General features: G+C 36.9%; 2 protein-coding genes and 1 long non-coding RNA gene across 11 annotated transcripts; all 3 read right to left on the bottom strand.

Annotated features, from left to right (window-relative positions):
• Positions 1-2,483: 2,483 nt before the first annotated feature.
• Positions 2,484-3,244, bottom strand: LOC122282256. Its single transcript, XM_043094206.1, has 3 exons — positions 3,144-3,244; positions 2,760-3,026; positions 2,484-2,715 (listed from the first exon to the last, which is right to left on the bottom strand). The coding sequence occupies exons 1-3, from the start codon at positions 3,242-3,244 to the stop codon at positions 2,484-2,486; spliced, it is 600 nt and encodes a 199-aa protein (XP_042950140.1).
• Positions 3,245-4,558: 1,314 nt separating this feature from the next.
• On the bottom strand, positions 4,559-5,071 carry LOC122282255. The gene has a single exon (XM_043094205.1). It carries the CDS (start codon positions 5,069-5,071, stop codon positions 4,559-4,561), a length of 513 nt encoding a protein of 170 aa, XP_042950139.1.
• Positions 5,072-8,950: 3,879 nt separating this feature from the next.
• On the bottom strand, positions 8,951-19,857 carry LOC122282110. Of its 9 annotated transcripts, XR_006230395.1 has the most exons (6): positions 18,476-19,533; positions 17,315-17,357; positions 17,105-17,168; positions 16,905-16,990; positions 15,435-15,620; positions 8,951-15,344 (listed from the first exon to the last, which is right to left on the bottom strand). It is a non-coding gene; the product is annotated as an uncharacterized LOC122282110 (long non-coding RNA). The 9 variants fall into 9 exon arrangements; XR_006230391.1 differs by having other exon boundaries at positions 8,951-15,620; XR_006230398.1 differs by having other exon boundaries at positions 8,951-15,541.
• Between the last annotated feature and the right edge of the window lie 230 nt (positions 19,858-20,087).

Raw genomic sequence — 20,087 nt, 5'->3', positions numbered from 1 at the left:
TGCTTTGGCTCCCCGTACTATTGTATTTGGATGTTTGAAACCCTTTGCATGCATACTCTCATTTCTCCTGGACCAATTGCCTCTCATTGTGATAGCACACTCCTCAAGTTCAGAAGTTTTCAATTTTTGGTTCAGCTTTGACCAAATTTTGAGAATAAGATCATGTTGAAAGGACATTTTCTGGGTTTTGACACTTCCCTGGTTCCATACGTCTCTTGCTGCTTCACAGCCCCATAGTGCATGACCAGATGTTTCGGGTTCCAGTTTGCAGATTGGGCACATGCTCTCTTCAACTACTTTCCTTCTTTTCAGGTTGGCTAAGGTGGGAAGAGCTTCTTTACAAGCCCTCCACACAAAGTGCTTGACTGCAGGAGCTATCTTCATTGACCATAGACGTTTCCACATCTCCTTTTCCACCTGTTTCTCGAAGTTCTCGCCTAGTTCTTCAGTTTCCAGCTGCTGATGAAAATGGTAACCACTCCTTACCGAGTATAGCCCATTGTTCGATAAACTCCACGTCAATCTATCCTCCCTGCCCCTTGTACTGATCGGTATGGAAGTTATGGCTTTGCACTCCTCATCTGAGAACATTTCCTTGAGTATATCTTCATTCCACCTCCTTTGGCCAGGCAGTATTAAGTCCGATACTTTTTCACACCAGCAGTCCTCCTCTCTTGATGAAAGCACTCTGTTGTATGGGAGGGATGGGACCCAACTTTCTGTCCATATGTTAATACTGCAGCCGTCACCCACTCTCCACATTAGGCCAGGTTTGAGTGTTTGCAATCCAGCCATGATACTCCTCCAAACAAAGGATGGCCCCGCTCCTGTTTTAGCTTCCAAAAAACCACCCATGGGGAAATACTTCTGCTTTAACACTCTAGACACTAGTGAGGCTGGTTCTTGTAGAAGACCTTGAGATCCCTGAAACCGAGCCCTCCCTTTTCTTTTGCTAAGCTGAGCTGATTCCATGGGACCCACTGGATCTTTGATGAATCTTCATTAAACCCCCACCAAAACTTTCTAAGAAGTTGGTTTAGTTTAGTAGTTATGGATTCAGGTAACAAGAACATGCCCATTGAATAAAGGGGGATGGCTTGGAGCACAGCTTTGAGGAGTATTTCTTTACCTGCTGATGAGAGCTGGTTGGTTTTCCAGTTTACTACACGAGACCATGTTCTATCAATGAGGGTGTGGAAAGCTCGGACTTTGGTTCTACCTAACATGGCTGGAAACCCAAGATACTTTTCAAAATTGCCCATGGCCTTCATTCCAATCTAACTTAGTACCCTGTTTTGCAACTCTTGCTTGGTGTTCTTGCTGAAAAACACTGAGGATTTATCTCTATTTAGTACTTGTCCCGATGTCTGCCCATAAATGTCCAGAATTGTCATTATTTTGGTGAGTTCCAACGGGGATGCTTGGCAGAATAAAAGGCTGTCATCTGCGAAAAACAAGTGACTTACTTTCGTTGGACCTCTGCCAATAAGAACATTTGAAATTTCCCCTCCCTCTTCAGCTTGGTGCAGTAAGGCTGATAAGGCTTCAGCACACAGTATAAAAATGTATGGGGAAATTGGGTCTCCTTAGCGGATACCTCTCGTGGGTTTAAAATTCTGTTGGGGCTCTCCATTCACCAAAATTGAGTAAGAGACTGAATTAAGGCACTCTTGTATCAGTTGGACCCACCGGGATGGGAAACCCATCTTGGTCATTACAGCTTTCATGAAAGTCCATTCTACCCTATCGTATGCCTTGCTCATGTCTAGTTTGAGGGCCATGAATCCCTTTTTTCCTTTGATTCTTGTACTCATTAAATGAAGGACCTCGTAGGCTACCAATGTGTTGTCTGATATGAGTCGACCAGGAACGAAGACGCTTTGATTTACCAAGACCAGCTGAGGTAGAATTGGTTTCAATCTGTTAGCTAGAGTTTTGGAGACCACTTTATACAGCACATTGCATAGGGTTATTGGCCTATATTCAGTTACACTTCTTGGGCATTTGACCTTGGGAATGAGGGCTATATACGTGTCGTTTACTTCCTTTAGAGTGCCACTGTGATTCAAGCATTGTAGGGCAAACCCACACACATCTTTCCCTACTAGGTCCCAGTTTTTCTGATAGAACTGTGCAGGGAATCCATCCGGCCCTGGTGACCCGAGAGGATTCATTTGGAAGAGGGCCACTTTAACTTCCTCTTCAGTAAACTGTTTACAAAGTTGTACCTCCATCTCAGCTGTGATTTTTAGTTGAATGACAGATAAACATGACTCAATATTAGTCGGTAATGATGAGTTGAACAAATTTGAAAAGAAACCTGTGAAGGCTAACCCAATCTCCTCAATGTCCACGACTTTGTTTCCTTGTGGGCCAAGGATGGACTTGATTGTGTTGATCTTCCTTCGGTGAGTGGCTTGCATGTGGAAATATGATGTATTTTTATCTCCATTCTTCAGCCAATGCTGTTTTGCACGTTGTTTTCACTTTAGGTCATTTTCCTCAAGAACTGTTTCAGCTTGTTTCTGCAAGGCCAGCATTTGATTTACATGGTTACCATCACCCTTGTCTTGCAATTGGCTTATCTTTGCCCAGATCTGGTTCAAATCCTGGTTCTCATGCTGGTTTTTAACTTTTTTCCACTTCATGAGTCCCACTTGGCATCTTTTTTGCCTCTTTCTCATGGATTCAGCTATGTTTTTTCCCATCCAAACCCTATTCCATTCAGCTTCTATGACTACAGCACTGTCTTCACTAACCTCCCATGTGGCTTCATATCTGAAGATTTTTTGTTTTCTCCTATTTCTTTGGATTTGAACTGGCATTCTGATGTGGATTGGAGAGTGATCTTCACAGCCGCCATGACATTACAGTTCGCTTCATTAAAGAGATCCAGCCATGGTTTATTTGCCAATGCTCTATCAAGCTTTTCCTTTATGTGCCCTTCCCCTCTTCTGTTATTTGACCAGGAAAAGCTTTGACCTACACTTGGGATATCTCTGATTTCACACTGTTCTAGCACCCTTCTGAATTTTTCAATTTGCTTATATGGTCTACTTGGACCACCAACTTTCTCTCTTTGGTGTAAGATCTCATTAAAGTCTCCTACACACAACTAGGGGGTAGTTGGGTCAGGTTTTAACCTCTTGAGGAGGTCCCAGCTGCCATCCTTTTTCCCTTTGTCTGGGTGACCATAGAAACCCGTGAATAACCAGGGCCTTGCTGAGTCCTTGCCAGTGATCATTGCACTAATGTGCCACGTGTATAATTAATTATTTTGACCTGCCACTCCTCCTTCCACAGTAGAGCAATTCCCCCACTCAGCCCCACACTCTCCACGTCAAAACATGCATCAAAACCTATAGATCTTCTAATGCCCTCCATACTACTTTTGTTACATTTAGTTTCCACAAGGAAAACTAGCATGGGAAACTTCTCCTTAGTTAATTTCCTAAGGATACGAATTGATCAAGGGTTCCCAAGCCCCCGACAATTCCATACTAGGAGACTCATTGGGGAGGGCAGTGCTGGGATCCAGCCACTGCCTTCAGGCTTTTGGATTCGGGATCTTGAGTATCATTCTTTGCTCTTTTCTGTTGAGGGGTCACCTCTTTGTCTCCCCTTAGACTTCTCTTTTTAGGGCCCCTTTGGACTTGTATGTTGGTGATATCCTGTAAAATAATAGGAGAGGGTACCCCCCGTGCTTTCCTTTTCCACCTGCCCCCTTTATGATTCTCATCCAGTCTAGCACCTGTCCTATTCGAGTCCCTTTCAATCTTGACATTACAGAGGTTGTAGTTGGGTTCGGTTGAATCTGTGTTGTCACCATTATGTTCAGAATCCCCTATTCTCCCTCTTGACTGGTTGGAGTTAGAAGTCTGTTAGGTTTAAAGTCCTCTTGCTTAGTACAGATGTCCTTTGGAGCACTACTCAGATCCAATTCCATCATAGTAGGTGGAGCCTCTTGACTACTTTGTAGTGTTTGAAAACTGTCTTCCTCTTCTTGTGTACCCAACATTTTTGTCTCTTCCTCGGGTTGTCTCTTCTTATGGGCCTCCCCTATACTCAGGTTTTTCATAGCAGCTGAAATGCTTTTTTTCCCATCCATCGTGAGCACACCAACAGGTTTTTCTGCTGTTACTATCACTGCATCTGATTCTTCAGAGTTATTATGCTTACAGCCCCTCTCTTCCTTAGAACTGGCTTGCTCCATTTCCTTATAGCCCCATCTATCCCTCTCCCCATTGTCCTCCTTAGCCGAGGTCTTCTGGTTTTTCACCTCCTCCCTTGCCTGATTGCCCCCATACTTCCTCCTATCAAATATATATGAGTTCATAGGCTATGCCCGAAGCCATGACCCATATTGATATTGGTTTTCCTCGGGGTGGACTTCAAGGTTGTATCTCGAGCATATTTTGCCTTTGTGGTATAATACCCCACAATGAAAACAGAATGCTTGCAGCCGTTCATACTTAAATGAGATCCAATATTTTAGTCCTTCAAATTCCATCCATTTACCTCTTAGGAGAGGTTTGTGCAGGTCAATGGTTGTTCTTACTCAAAGGCATCTGCCCCAAGCTGAGCCATCCGAATCTGTGTCAACCCTTATTACATGTCCAATACAGTTGCCCAGCTTTTCTCCTATATCTTCATTCATGGCAGCTAGTGGCAAGTTATGGCATTGCACCCAAAAAGGTTCAAACCGAAACTGGGTAGCATTGATTGAAGTTTTGGCATCAACTTCTTGGAGGGTCAAGAGGTTTCGGTCGAAACACCATGGTCTCCCGCTCAACACCTTTTCTTTGTCTTGCACTTTTTGGAATTCTATTAGGAAGCATTGATCATTTAAATCTTTAAAGCGCACCCATCCTTCCAACCTCCAGACCTGGGCTATTGTATTTCTAAATGCTTCATTGTTTACCCCTTTTTCTGAGAGGATTCGGCCAACCACACAGGCATTTTCTCGAATAGCTTTGGTGCGTGAGTCTTCCGCTTGTATTTTAATAATAGTCGTTTCTTCATTTGACAGGTTCAGACGTTCCCATCGCTTGGTAATCTCCTCTTCAGCCATAGTAGCAGAGAATGAAAGAGAAGAAATCAAAATCCCAATTTAAACAGAAAACGAAACTCACAAACAGTGAGACCACGCCGTTTGTCGTAAAGAGAGAGAGAGAGAGAGAGAGAGAGAGAGAGGGCCTTCGAATCAGCTATACATTGAACATTGCATAGAGACTTTTTCAATATACTTATACTAATATAGACTATATAGTTATATTAAATACTATAAGTAATACTAATACTAATATATAGCTAAATCACTATAAGTATAACTATATATATTTAGTATGAATGTATTATTATATTCTTTAATGTATGACTATACTATATAGTACAACTATATATTAATATATTAACATATTATAAGAGTTATAGTATAAATTATAATATAGAAATTATAATATACTAAATCACTATAACAATATAACTAATACTAATATATAGCTATACTATTATATAGTTATACTTTCACTATAATTAGTATTAATATATAGCTATATAGCTATATAGTTGTACTAATACTATTAATCTATTATATAGTCTAAGACTCTTAAGTCTAATATAGGCTATATGGCTATAACTAATACTAATATTATTAATATTAATAATGTAGAAAATAGTTATACTAACTGATTGATTCAACATAACTAATATTATTAATATAATATAGCTATACTAAATTACTAATAGTCTAATACAAATACTATTATATAGTTATACTAATCGTAAATTCATAATAATTAAATCATTATAAGTCTATAACTATATATATTTAGTATCAATGTATTATTATACTATTTAATGTATAACTATTAATTATAATATATAGTACTAGTATATATTAATATGTTAACATATTATAAGAGTTATGGTATAAATTATAATATATCATATATGTATAAATTTATAATGTATTGGTATAGTTAACTTAACATGTAATATGTTATTATTAAATCACTATAACTACATAGAGTATTAATAATATAGTATTTAATATAACTACATAGAGTATTAGTAATAAAAGTATTACTATTATCTAATATAGTATGACATAGAGTATTAATAAATATGTGTTGTTTGAAGAGATATAGTATATTACATATAGTATTACTAGTATTACATATAGTTATTAGTTATAGTATTAGTACCAGTGTATTATTAGTTATAGCAAATAAGTTAATAACTATTACTAATTTACTATATACTAATAGACTAATAGTATTAGCATATTACTAATATATATATTAATATATATATAATAGTATACTATATATATATATATATTAAATATATCACAATATAATTACATAAGTATTAAACAAAATGTCATAGGATTTAAAAAAAAAAAAATCAATTGTGGACCAAATGGACCGTCCGGACTGGACCGAACCAAATGGGACCGGACCGTCTCGACCCTTAGGGAGTTCAGTCCAGTCCAAGGTGGAAAAACCCTAGACCGAATAGGTCAGATCCAGTCCACAAAACCTCCCCAGACCGGACCAAACTCACCCCTACTCACACACACATGAAACTCTAGCTCCCTTTCTCCCAATCATAAGAAAACCACACAAAAATTTTGAGAACCAAGAGTTGTGGCTTCAAATAGTGCAAACCTAGCCTCCTCTTCAAAGATTTTCAACTTGGTGAGTAATCTTCTCCTCTCTATTTTTCGAAATAAATATTGGAGGGTGTGTTAGTGGTCTAATGGAAAATTTTTCTAGAAGAATGAAGTTGATTTATGGTTTGAACACATCATGGAATTGATATTTACAAAACATTTCAACAAATCAACAAAACTCTTCCAAGTTTCAATAACATACTCCAAAACCAAACATTTCCATCACCAAACACCAACATTTAACCTTCAAACCTCCAATAAAATTTGACCATTACTCTCCCAAGAATTCAAGACCTAAACCTTAACAAAATATAAGAGATTTGAGTTAGGAGAATAACACTTGCAAAGCCTGGAACACGAAAAACAAAGCACCAAAAAAGTTTTCCTCCAAGGTTTACTAGGTTTCTCTCTAGGCCAAAGGGATAAAAAAATATATCAAGTGTGGGAGAAATGAGAAGGGTGGTGTGGGAGTATAGGAGCTGACTTGGAATGGGTGAGATCTATGATACAAGATATGAGGGTGGCTTGTGCAAGAGGAGGAAAAAAAATGCCGAAGTGTGGGCTAGAACTTGCCGCCGAGATGGTGATTTTGAGGAGTGAATTGTTGCTTTTTTGACCTTCCATAAATGGCACTATTTGGGACTGAAAACAAGGTGGAATTTGGGCCATGAAATGATCATTTAAGTGGGAGAAGCTTTTGTGAGAAGCGTGGAGGAAACTAGAGGTTTCAACCAACAAGAACTAAATAGGCTTAAACGAATGGCATGCATTTAGGGTTTATATGGGGTTTCGGTTAAGGTCTCAATCCACATCCAATTTCCTTGGTCAAATGAAAGTACCAAGGTGTAGGGGAATAGATGAAGGTTTAAGAAAGTGTAGTTGAATGGTTCGTTACTTGTGGAAGTGGTTTAAATCTAGAGGAAAACACCTGGTCAAAACTAGTTACAATGTTTAGGGTTAGGATTTCAGTTACCCTAAGCATTTGGGGTTTCAAAATTCACCACTAGGTTTGGGTTTCATTAGAGTTGAAACCCTCTTTATGGCTGGCAAAATAGTGCTTAAGTGGATAGAATAGTGGATTGTGTAAGAAGCATGTTAACTTGCTTGGTTTTCACTCCATTCACCTTACACGATTATACTACTCTTGATAAGTGTCAAGTGGATTTGCTAATGGAGGGTTGTTATGATATCATGTATCCAAAAAGGTTTTCTAGAGATTATAGGCTGATTTGGAGAAATTCATACTAGGCTTTTATATATTTACACAAGACATTACAATATGTTTGATATAATCTGGAACCTTGTCCAAAAATACAAAATCATTAGGTAAAGAAATTGCATCTTTAGCTAAGAGATGAGCCACATGGTTAACATCTCTTAGAACATAATAGAAGTCCCAACCCAAGAAGATAGACAGCAAAGCAAGAGCATCTTGTATAAGATGACCACAAGAGGAATATAAACCAGAAGCAGCTTTAATAAAGTTCACAACATTTTTAGCATCTCCCCCTAAGATCACTTTGCCAAAGCCCAGCTCAATACAAAAGGCAATAGTTAAGAAAGCTCCAAAAGTTTCTACAACTTGAGGTGTAGGATTTCCAAACTTGCAAAGCTGCTTTGTAGCAATGAACCTATCAATTTCATCCCTTAGAATAATACCAATACCCATTCTTTTACTTTGATAATCCAGAGCAATATCCCAATTTTCTTTTATAAAATTTGACAATGGCAACTGCCAAACCTGAACAGGAGCTTGCTCTTGAATAGTATTATGAAATGAAGATTGAATAGTTAGCTGGAACTCTTTTAAAGAAACATTAGCCATTTGAAATAACTGAGAGGATGCCAGAAAACACCATCATATAGAAGTTCATTATGTCTCAGCCATAAAAGTCTAGCAATAACCAGGAATAATTCAAAGTCTACAAAGTCTAAATACTCTGCCTTTGTAAGTAAGTACCATGCCCATGAGACGGAGAGCAAAAAGACTACACTTTTGAAATTTTTTACAACAAAAGCCCACACATCCTTAGACAAAAAGGCATGCCCAAAAGAATATGTGGCACGATTTCCACTTCAATTACACAAATAGGAGATAAGTCCTCCTGCAGCACATGCTTGAGTTTAAGATTACGCCGAGTAGGAAGTATATCACAACAAGCCTTCCAAATAAAAGATTTCACCACTGGTGGTGTGTTAGAATTCCAAACCTTCTACCATATTTTATCAAACACAATAGCTTAAGAAGAGGAGCAAGAAAAGTTGAAGTTTAAGTTGAGTTGAAGATAAGATGCACTTTTAACATAAAATCTCTCATCATAAGTACACCCACATACCATTCTGACTTCACTTGCCAAAGGACTAATACACATAATTAAGAATCATTTCAACTTCATCTTCATTAAAAACAATCTGCACCAAAGACTTATTCCAAACAGTTGTGCCTAGAAGAATAAGTGCTGAAGCTGAATCATTTTCACCAAGCACAGAAATTGGAGATTGAATCTTACAAATCAAATTGTACAATATGGATAGTATGTGGTGTAAAAGTCTTAAAATAACATTGCTCTTTAATCAAAGTAATATTTTAGAACTCCTATAAACTCTAAAAGATTGCCTCCATTCAAACACCCTATAAATGTAAATGAATGATGTGAAGAATGAAATAAAAGAATGAAAATAAAGTAATGAAGGATTGAATACATGAGACTTAAAATGAGAGGTCCGATGAATGTTACAAAATTATGTTACCAAAGGATGAGGGGCAGATTGCAATGTCAAGGTGGCTCACTGGTTACACTTGTGATGACCATTTCAATCTACTAGGTTTCATCTGTCAATTTCATGTGGAACTATGATCACAACGATCACTAATCCTAAGATATGGGCTACAAAAGTGTTTACTGACAAAATAATAGGAAGAATAATAAAGTGTATGGAAATGAATGATAACGTATTGATATCATCTACAAAGAAATATTTTATTCAGTCAAAATATGTGATACAATGTGAATGAAACTGAAAATGTACGAAAATCCTATGTTCGTATATTTACTATGTGAAATACCTCACCTTGATAATAACTATGCATACATGAGTTTTGTTCAGAGTATAATTCCTTGACATCCTTATATATTTGTGATTTATTCAGACGGTGGTTCCTCACTATAACTATGAATACATGTATTTCTGCTTGAATGGTGATTCCTCACCATGAATAAATATGTGTTCATAAATCAATTTACATAAAACCGTGCATGCATATTTATCATCATTAATAGTACTATCATGGTTGTTTAACCTACTATGGTGGTCCCACCTGCCATATTGTTAACCAAAACCTTAGGCTGTATTTGGATACTGAAAGTACCTTCTCACTACTATTCATTACTTTATTATTAATTTCCACCTACTTTTTTTTTATAAATACTTTCCACCTACTTTTACTACTATTTATTACTTTTCACCTACTTTTTATTACTATTCATTACTTTATTATTACTTTCCACTTACTTTTTACTACTATTCACAACAATTCTCAACACCCAAACCCACCCTTAGATCTTGATGCAAATGTAACCCAAGCAAAGTTTCCCAAGAAAGAATCACCGATCCTACCTGAGTTGGAAATACGAAAGTCAGTCTCTACTATTAATTATTTGTAATTGTTAAGATGTACCTTTTAGTCAGGAGATGAACTATGTTCAGTTCGTTGTACCTAAATGTAACTAATTAACAGTTGGTAAGAGTATAATATTTTTTTTATGTCGGGGAACCTCTCCAAAGCAGGGCCCTTTGAACCCACTCTTGCAGAGTAAATCCCGATTCCAGGCACCACACACTCGAAAGTTTCCCTACACGAAACTAATTTAATCGTTGGCTTTTCACCAAGGGGTATGGCCCCAAATAATTATTTGTCCTTGAGAGGTATTGAACATTGAGCCTTGAAGGGAGTGATATCCAAAGACCAAGGTTTTCATCACTTGGACCATCCCTTGGGGTTGGTAGAGTATAATATTATTTGGGAAGTATCAATGACATATAGATATTACTATTATTAATAAATGAATTTCTTTTTGGTATAAACCCCATGTACAATTAGCAATTAGTTTCTAACTAATCCTTTCTCATTCCATTCAAACTTATTTTACCAACTACATACTCAATACATGATTACATGCCTAGAGCCAACAATAAAAATTGGGATGTTGCTAACTCGCTGACATCTCCGACACCACGAATCTCCAATCTCTTTACCGAGAAACGGGATGCCACAAAAAGTAAAATAAAATTAAAAATATTAGAGTAACACTCGTTCTTACATATTAGAGGGGCCGCCATTCCTTGCTATTCCACCCATTGCATTAAACACACTTATATAGCTGATTTACCCAACAACATACATACACGATTATGAGAATGATTCATCTTCTTTTGACAATGATATTGAGTTGTTCAAGACTCATTATTTTCATTTATAGAAGAGTCGCTGAAAGATCTGGACTAACATGATTTAACACACCTAATAGGTAGTGTTTGGATAACTAGAAAAATATGAGAAAAAATGTAAAGAAAATGGTCAAATTCAAGGTTGACCTAGCCTCCAAGAGAAAAGAGATAGAGATAAGAAGTAGGAAAATATTGTATTAAGTTTCTAGATTTCCATTTTTAGTAGCTACAGTACCCTTATATGTTAAAATGCAAAACACTAGATAAAAAGGCCTTAGCCTTGCTCCAACATGACTCACGACTACTAAGCAACTTAACAAAAGAAAACAAACCAAGGCCCAGCTACTCTGCAACCCACTCCCTAACATGATGACAATTAAGTAAATCAGGCCCGATTAGACTTGGCCTAAGCCCGACCCAAGCATTCCATTCGTGGACTGTGACAAACCATCCCCCATAAAAGCACCTTGTCTACAAGGTGTTGTATCTTTGCCCACGATTGTCCCACCACCTAGATCAAAAACAAGAATTTTCTTTATAAAAGCGTGCACAACATGCTTTTGCATTCGCAAGCCAACTTCCTTTCTCAGCAATTGTGAAAGACTTTCTAACACCATTGTCAGGGCAAACTTTTCCCTCTCAATATAAGCACTAGACTTTGTTATAATCACATTCATCACTAAGATTGTCTCTAGGTTCACACATTCTTCAAGATTCCTTATGGAAATTTGATGCATAAATTCAACTAGAGAAAACCAGTCTACATGCAAAACTCAAATAGTAATATCATGATTACAGGTCTCCATGCCTGAAATTCTAGCATCAGGTAATATATTCCCCAAGTGGAGTGGAGTTTGAATAAAATATTTCATTTACGCTCACAAAGCACATGCCCCTATCAAATCCATGAGAATCCACAATGTTGTTCCCAGAGCGAAGTCCTTCAACAATCACATTGTCCCGTCTTTCGAACTTCCTTTCCAAACTCAAGAGGTGCTTCAAAGAGACATGCAATATACGTAGAGATCTATGAACAATGACAACATTTTCTAGAGTACAGAGATCAAGCAATGGTTCAAAAAAAAGCCTCCAACCGTGCGCCTCCATTACTCATCTTTGTCAACACAGAGTAGAGATGAGACTTTTGCAGCTTCTGATGTATGAAAAGTGTGCATATGAAACTTTAAAACTACATCAGAACTTCCATCTTTGAGTGATTCCACTACCAATTTTGAAATGTTCATGCTCATGAACCCAAAAAGGACATGAAAATCTGTCTGACACATCACAAGCAATTGGGTAATCAAATTTATTCTGATGTTTCGACAGTTTGAAGAGCCCCAGGTGGCTAACAATTTCTCAAAGAGAGTAAGACAAACAAGTGGATCATCAGGATCACACTTCGTCTAAACTCCAATGGCTTTATCTCTAGCAAGCACTTTGTGGCCAGTCTCCGCTACTTCAACAATACTCGCAACAAGCCAAGCATCTCGAAAACCATCTGTCTCTTAGAACACCTTTCGGTGTTGCCCTGTTTGGCCCACCTAGTTGAGTGATGGCATCGACTAAACGGTCATGAAGGTTTGAAGTCCAGCGAAAACACTACTTCCCAGTTCCCCCACCAGAAGAAACAGGCATTTAGTTTTTTACTACCAAAATTTTTGGACCCACAGAGGAACTGCCTCGCTGCTTAACACATGAAAAGCATCTTGTGAGTCATGCCTTAGCTTCTGGTATTTTCTCTGGCCTTTTATCAAACACATTACATGCAATTCTCAAATTGATGATGATCTGTCGGCAATCACGTCCGTTGGACAGTAATTGGAAATGAAGAAAGACATGGGAAAGAGAGGAAATAAACAAGAGAAATATAGCAAGGAGTGGAAGAAGTGTTGTTGGCTTTTTGGATTTAAAGTGACATCAACAAAGACAAAGGTTAGAGAATAAGAAATGTGAGAAAACAAATGTACCTGCCATGAAGGAAAAACTTAAGGGCCTTGTAAATATGTGTTTGTTTCTCAAGAAAGTGTAGGAGAAGAAATAAATCTGAGGGATCTGGAGATGTGGGAAACGGAAATATTGAGGACCGGATCCACCCGAATCAAACTTCCATCTGGTATCGAGAACTATCCAGATGGATTTTCCTTCTCTGAGCATTGTATGGGCCTTGATTGGGACATCTGACGGGAGGGAATGAAAGATGAGATCATTTCTAGAAAGTGATGGAAACGAAAATCGTAGAGGGAAATTTGAGTGTTGGAAAGTTAATTTCGGATATTCAAGAGAATATCTTGGAAAAGGAATTTTGATGGGATGACCCTTGGTTTGATCTTCCTCTTCCGACAACGCACAGAGCTCTTGTTCCAAATAGGCAAACTGTTCATTGAAGTTGTTCCTAAAGCCTTGAAAATTATTCTCGACATCTTTGAATTTCTACAAAATAACTTCAAAATGTTGTTGCGATTGCTTGACCATCTCTTTAATTTTAAGTAATGATGAGATAATTTCTTCCATTTCTAGGATTGATGAAGTAGCTGCCAATGAAAGCTTGGCTCTGGATACCACTTGTAACACACCTGATGGGTAGTGTTTGGATAACTAGAAAATATGAGACAAAATGTAAAGATAATTGTCAGATTCGAGGTTGACCAAGTCTCCGAAAGAAAAGAGATAGAGATCATAAGTAGGAAAATATTGTATTAAGTTTATGGATATCCATTTTCAATAGCTACAGTACCATTATATGCTAAAACGCAAAACACTGGATAAGAAGGCCTCAGCCTTGCTCCAATATGACCCATGACTACTAAGCAACTTAACAAAAGAAAACAAACCAACTAAGGCCCAGCTAACCTACGGCCCACTCCCTAACATGATGACAATTAAGTAAATCACCAGCTACTCTGCGGCTCACTCCCTAACATGATGACAATTAAGTAAATCAGGCCCTATTAGACTTAGCCTAAGCCTGGCCCAAGCATTCCATTCGTGGACTATGACACATGCTAACTGAGAAAAGAAGTGGGATTTCACCATCAAAGTTTATAATTTTCTCCAAAAATTGTTGGATGCATAAATGTTATCTCCTTTTTCCTAATGAGGTGGGCAAAAGGAAAAAGACTAGTCTCAAAGATAACGTAATCAATTACTAAGGTTTAGAGAACAAAATCAAAATCAATAGGTCTAGCATCGATGAAAAACTACATTATCTATTTGGTTTCATATCATTAAAAATGACAGACATGCCAATGAGAAACTAACTCAAATGAGACCTCCCCTCCATCTCAAAGGAGAGTGAAGTTCCACCCAAGCACACTTGTGGCTTGCCGATTGGAAAAAAGTTCCACCAAGAGTCAGACAGGCAGATTCGAATATTCAGGAAAGACTTCAAGGAGAAGCACAGCCTCTCATACAAAATTGTTTACAACTGTAGGTTCAAACATATATATAATGAGAATATCCACATCAAATAAAGTGTGGCCAGGTTTGAACAAAGCTTGGATTCACTTGGCTCCGTCAAGTTTTACATAGCATTCAAAAAGTAACGATGTGAATGTGGCCAACCAAATACAAGAAACGATATACACATCCAAACACAGCCTGCTTTTTGCTAGAAAATTGACTTGCTCATAACCAATTAAGAAACAAAGATAATCAACGCACCACACCAACAAATAAATCAGAAACCTTAAGCAAAAGGTTGAGATTTTATTTAAGAACCTGAAGATCTGTAACTGAATGACCCAAAAACATGCAATAAGCAATAAACTACACCTCTTATTCCCAAATGTACTGAAACTTTTGTCATAGAAGTCTACATTGTCTATTATTTAAGGCACTCTGAAGGTCATGTTAAAAGTAAAAGAAGTTTAGCCTCAAAACAAATTTGAACCACAAGAATAGAGATCAACATCACCTAGTAAAAATTGATAGAGAGAGACCTAAAAGCATCAAAATCGATTGAATTAATTTTTGTAGAACAAAAACCTAGACAAATCTAAGAAAAGTCCTTTTAAAAAAAAAAAATTTTGATGAATTCCTTTTAAAAAAATCAGAATAAAAAGTACAATAAACAGAGAATTAATCACTTACCAGATGGGCATATGATCATGATTCACACATATCTTAGACAGCCATAGTTTGCGGGAGTAGAAGATTTAAAAATGTCAAACCATCACACGTACCAGCTTTAATTATCAGACTCTCTGCCCATGTCCAGCTGTTTTTTTCATTATTAGAGATTAGCCAATACAAAACTGTTGCAAAAGTCAGAGAACACAAACAAGAGGAAAAAAACAGTTGTTCTAACTTGTGTTTATTCATCACTGTTCCAATAAAGATCTGTCAAGGAAGACACTCAGATGAGCAAGGCAAACATCATATTTGGCCCCACACACAACCACCTGCAGCAGTAAACTGGGCAGTCATGAGACCAGGATCTGTCACTTGTTTCTTCATGGTCCACCATTAACACAATCACGTATAGGGTGTAAGGCTGAAGAGAAATGCAGCAGTGAAATACACCAGCAAAATTTGTACTTATGATTTATGAATACACACTACAAAAAAATTGCCCTTTTCCAGTGCTTGATTTTGTCACAAAAAGTGCCCAAAATGGCTGCAGTTGTCTTTTTTCCGTTGATTTTTGCATCAATGCTAGTTGGATGCAATAAAAGGGATACAACTGCTTTTTACCAAAGATTTGTTGCCGGAAAAGGTCCATAAATTCGCCACATCAAATCTATTAAACCATGGTTAAGAGTCGGCGCAAGGAGTTTCCTGGTGATATAAATAACCATTTCCGGTGATTTAAAATTGCCGGATATAGTGTAACCGTTTGAGAAATATATTTCCGGTGATTAAAAATAGCTGGAAATGGACCTTACAAAATAAATAAAAAATATTCATTAAACAGGATACATGAAACATTCATATTGTAGCCTTCAAATGCCCAACATTAACAAATCTTCCTCCATACAATGTGCCACCATATATTCTCCATTATGACTTTATGATTATAAATGAACATGCTTTACTTTTTCAAATGGCAGATGACAAGGTAGGGGAATAGGAGGTGAAGATGGCACTCAAGACAGATGCAGGCCACCTGTCTTTTTTTTTTTTGGATAGTGTAAATAGGTTTCATTGATATAATCAGGGAGTTACAAATTTGTAAATCCATACAATTTGCTGTAAGAACTCTGGGCAAGAATTCCAATGTCTTCTATATGCCAAGCATACCCACATACCCAACCTACGAGCATATCTGGGGTATGAAATGGAGAAAAGCAATATCTATTGCCATGATGCATAAGAATCGAAAGTGATGCAAATAAAAGGAACCTATGAAATATACATGGACCAAAAAATTATACATATGCAAAGTATCACAAACTGACATTAGTCAAAACACAATTGGGAAAGCTGTAAAGAAGTGCTGCCAAATAATAATTGGATTAAGACATTGCACCAAATGACAAAGACATTCAAAAACAATACAGGCCACCAAGATATATATCTATCATTCAGCTCACCAAGAAAAACTAAAGTTCCAATAAATATGAAATCCACATGAAAAAATTAATTTTTGAATGATAAACCCCACTCAATACCATTTCGAACACTCATGATCTGCTGTTTACTATAAGAAAATAATTCCATTGATATTTTTAAGAAAAGAACACTCATGATCATGTCACTGGATATTAACTCACAGTGTTTACCAAATTTACCTAATACAACAGAGCATTGAAGTTTTTTATTTCATGGAGGTTCTAACCTTATTCTGCTCAAGGTCCCATCATTTCACTAGTTTGTCATCACCAGCAGAAAACTTGTAAGTATGTTTGTTGTTGACAGCAAGGCCTGCAAAAGAAAACACCCTTTTTTACCCATCTTGTGCCCAATAATATAGCCATTAATCATGCCATAATTCGGCACTAAAATTTCTATAACATCATTAATTTGTTAGGAGCTGACCTCGTATTTGTTCAATGTGTCCTGTTAGTGTGAATTTTAGCCTTCCACTTCCCACATCCCATATCTGGTCAGGCAAAAATAACAATAAAAAACACTCAGTTGTTGTTCCTTACAAAGACTAAAGATAATAGCTTTTTTAGTTTAATTGGCTCAATTTAGCCAGGTTTTCTGCCCAAGTTCCCCAGAGCAGTTTCTAAAGATATTAGTTACCTAACCATTTCGAAGTTCCCATTATTCAGATGTAGACAAATTCCTACAAGAAGGAAAACAAAGCAATCTAAGCCAAATTGTGCTATGTGCCAGACAATAAAATTGATACGCATGATAATGCAAAATGGTCTACAATCCACTTTCAAACTTCAATTGTCTACTGGTTTCTTAGAGAGAGAACTGAGAAAATTCAATTCCATTTCCAATGCTCCCTAACTGCATATTTGAAGAAAAATATATGATGACAAGTATTAAAGTGCATCTAAGCATAATGCATGCGCATTTCAACAACAGACTGCATGATAGTAACATATGAGCTTTTTAATATAAGGACCCTACATTCACAATTTTTTTTTATATAAGTAAAGAGTACCCTAAAAAATTCAGCCAATGACATAATTTGCATACATTATTCCAGGTCAAGTTTATGTTGTGAAGAAACTCCATATATTGCAAGAGATATTTAAAAATGTAGTCAAATATCATACTTTATAGGGACAGGGAGCTTGATCATGTCAGCATAGTGATTCATATTTCAAGGACTCAAACTCAAATAAGTTTAGTAATTGAAATGAGTATATATATATATATATATATCCTTATGTATGCATGTATGTATGTATGTATGTAATGTGTGTGTGTGTGTGTGTGTTATTGGAGCATATCTTGGTCCAGTCTTCCACTGCTCTGAGTTTTTGATTAGGTATCCATCTTTAAGGATGCAATATGCTTGCTTGTTCGAGCCTATTGAGGGTTCATCTTCCCTAAAAGTAAACTTTGAGCATATGAATTAAGAGATAATATTTCTTTTTAATCTTTCCAATCGATTTGTTAAAGCATCTAGATTTATTGAAGTCAGTAAATAGAAACAAAAACTAAGCTAGACTTTTCCCCTTTTGATGACTAGCAGTAGTACTTGCATATAAAACCATTCAATCCTACAAAATTTAACCATATAGATATATATATTTATTAGTTGTGTGTGTATGTATGTACATGACGTGAATGAAGAGATTTTGATGGATTCAATGTTCTCAGGACAAGGCCTTTAAATAAGAAAAGTGTCCTGTCCTGCTAACTAATCTATGCGTTTCATAGAACCAAATAAAAAAAAAAAAACTCAAAACAAAAACAAATTAGCTATAGAGACCAGATGATCACCTTAATTCCTCATACGTAGTCTATTAGCTGCTCAATGCCATCAAGGGAAACAGTGATACAAGCCATACAGATTTGGGCATTTCATACCTCAAAAATACTAGGTATTAGTTTAATAGCCAACAGAAGCTGCCAAGCAATTTAAAACAATATATATATATATATATCAAATGCATAAGACCATGGTCTGATAATATACATATGAGCTTAGTCCATTGCATTGTATAAAATTCAACTGCAACTGCATTGTATAAGCCCACTTACAGGTGCAGACATACCAAATACATAACACAACTAATTAAAAGGAAGAAAGCACCAACTTTTTGAGCCTAAATCCAAAACCTTAAGCTATATAATTTTGAAGTGGTGGCATTTAGACTCTCCACTTACCCAAGAATTAATGCTACTAAAACATGGAAAGAAAGGCATAGGAGGTTTGAAAGCTATCTATGGTAAACAAAAATCTGTGAATCAACCAAGTAAAAAAGCATGGCCAATACTTCAATGAAAGTTAAAAAAGAAACATAGTCGAACTTCATAAATAGCCCATTATACTGCCAAGATCTTCAATAGCTAAAGTGAGTCCAAGTTGGCCCGGTTTCCCATTTACCACATACAAGATAATTATATGAAGTCTAATATTTTTACATGGTATAAAGTTTACAACAAATAAGTACATGCATATACGTTGTCTGAAATTTTTTTTCCCTATTTCAATATATTAATCGATCAACATATGTGAGTGATAAAAGCTGATTCCGACCCCAACATTTTAACTCAAGTGAAGTACTTTATTCATGCACTTTATGGTTGCAACTGAACTCATTTTATGCTCAAGTGCAGATCATTCCGATAGAGAAGAGTAGAGTGCATTCTTTTCAAACCTTGAACAAACAAGTAGAGTGCATCTTCCGATAGAGCAGCACGTCAAATTCATAAAAAGTGTGAACATGAAATTAACACCAAAGCAGTGAGGTTATTGTAAATAAAAGCATTTCTTTCTACGCTACTAAACAAAACCTGTTAATTAAATAAGAAAAGTGTCCCGTTAATCTGATCAAAATTACCATGCAGATCGATCGATTCCGAAAGCCCAGGAAATGGAGAAGAAGAAGTTGTGGGAAGAAAGATGGATTGGGGATTGTACGGACTAAAATCGAGTTTGGGCGGTGGGGGAAATAAGGCATTTTCGTTAGTTTTGGCGGCCGGGTGATCTGCTCTTAAAAAACACCAATTCCATCGGGCCACCTATGGCGTTAACAAGTCTTTATCTTTTGCGACGAATTTTTTCATCGTAAAAAGCAAAAAATGCTGCAAAAAGTCCATTTTAAAACTTGATGCTGTTAAAACAGTATTTCTATCGGACCACTCACATGGCAAGAAGTTTTTGATTAGAGGAAGTATTGGGAGCAGCCCCTGTTTGGGATCAGCCGAATGCACACATTACGTGGCACAACTAAATGACCAAATTCTCCTCCAACTTTCCGTTCCCTCCCTCAGTATTTTCACATTTGAGCTGAGAAACTGAGCTCGAAATCCTCTCCCCTGAACGTGTGTCCGAGTCATTCCGTCGTCAGCACTCTCTCCCCACCATCACCTCCTCGTCGTCGTCGTT

The sequence above is a fragment of the Carya illinoinensis genome, chromosome 11 (assembly GCF_018687715.1).
Source record: "Carya illinoinensis cultivar Pawnee chromosome 11, C.illinoinensisPawnee_v1, whole genome shotgun sequence".
NCBI lineage: Eukaryota > Viridiplantae > Streptophyta > Magnoliopsida > Fagales > Juglandaceae > Carya > Carya illinoinensis.
This window is presented reverse-complemented; position numbering and strand designations above follow the sequence as displayed.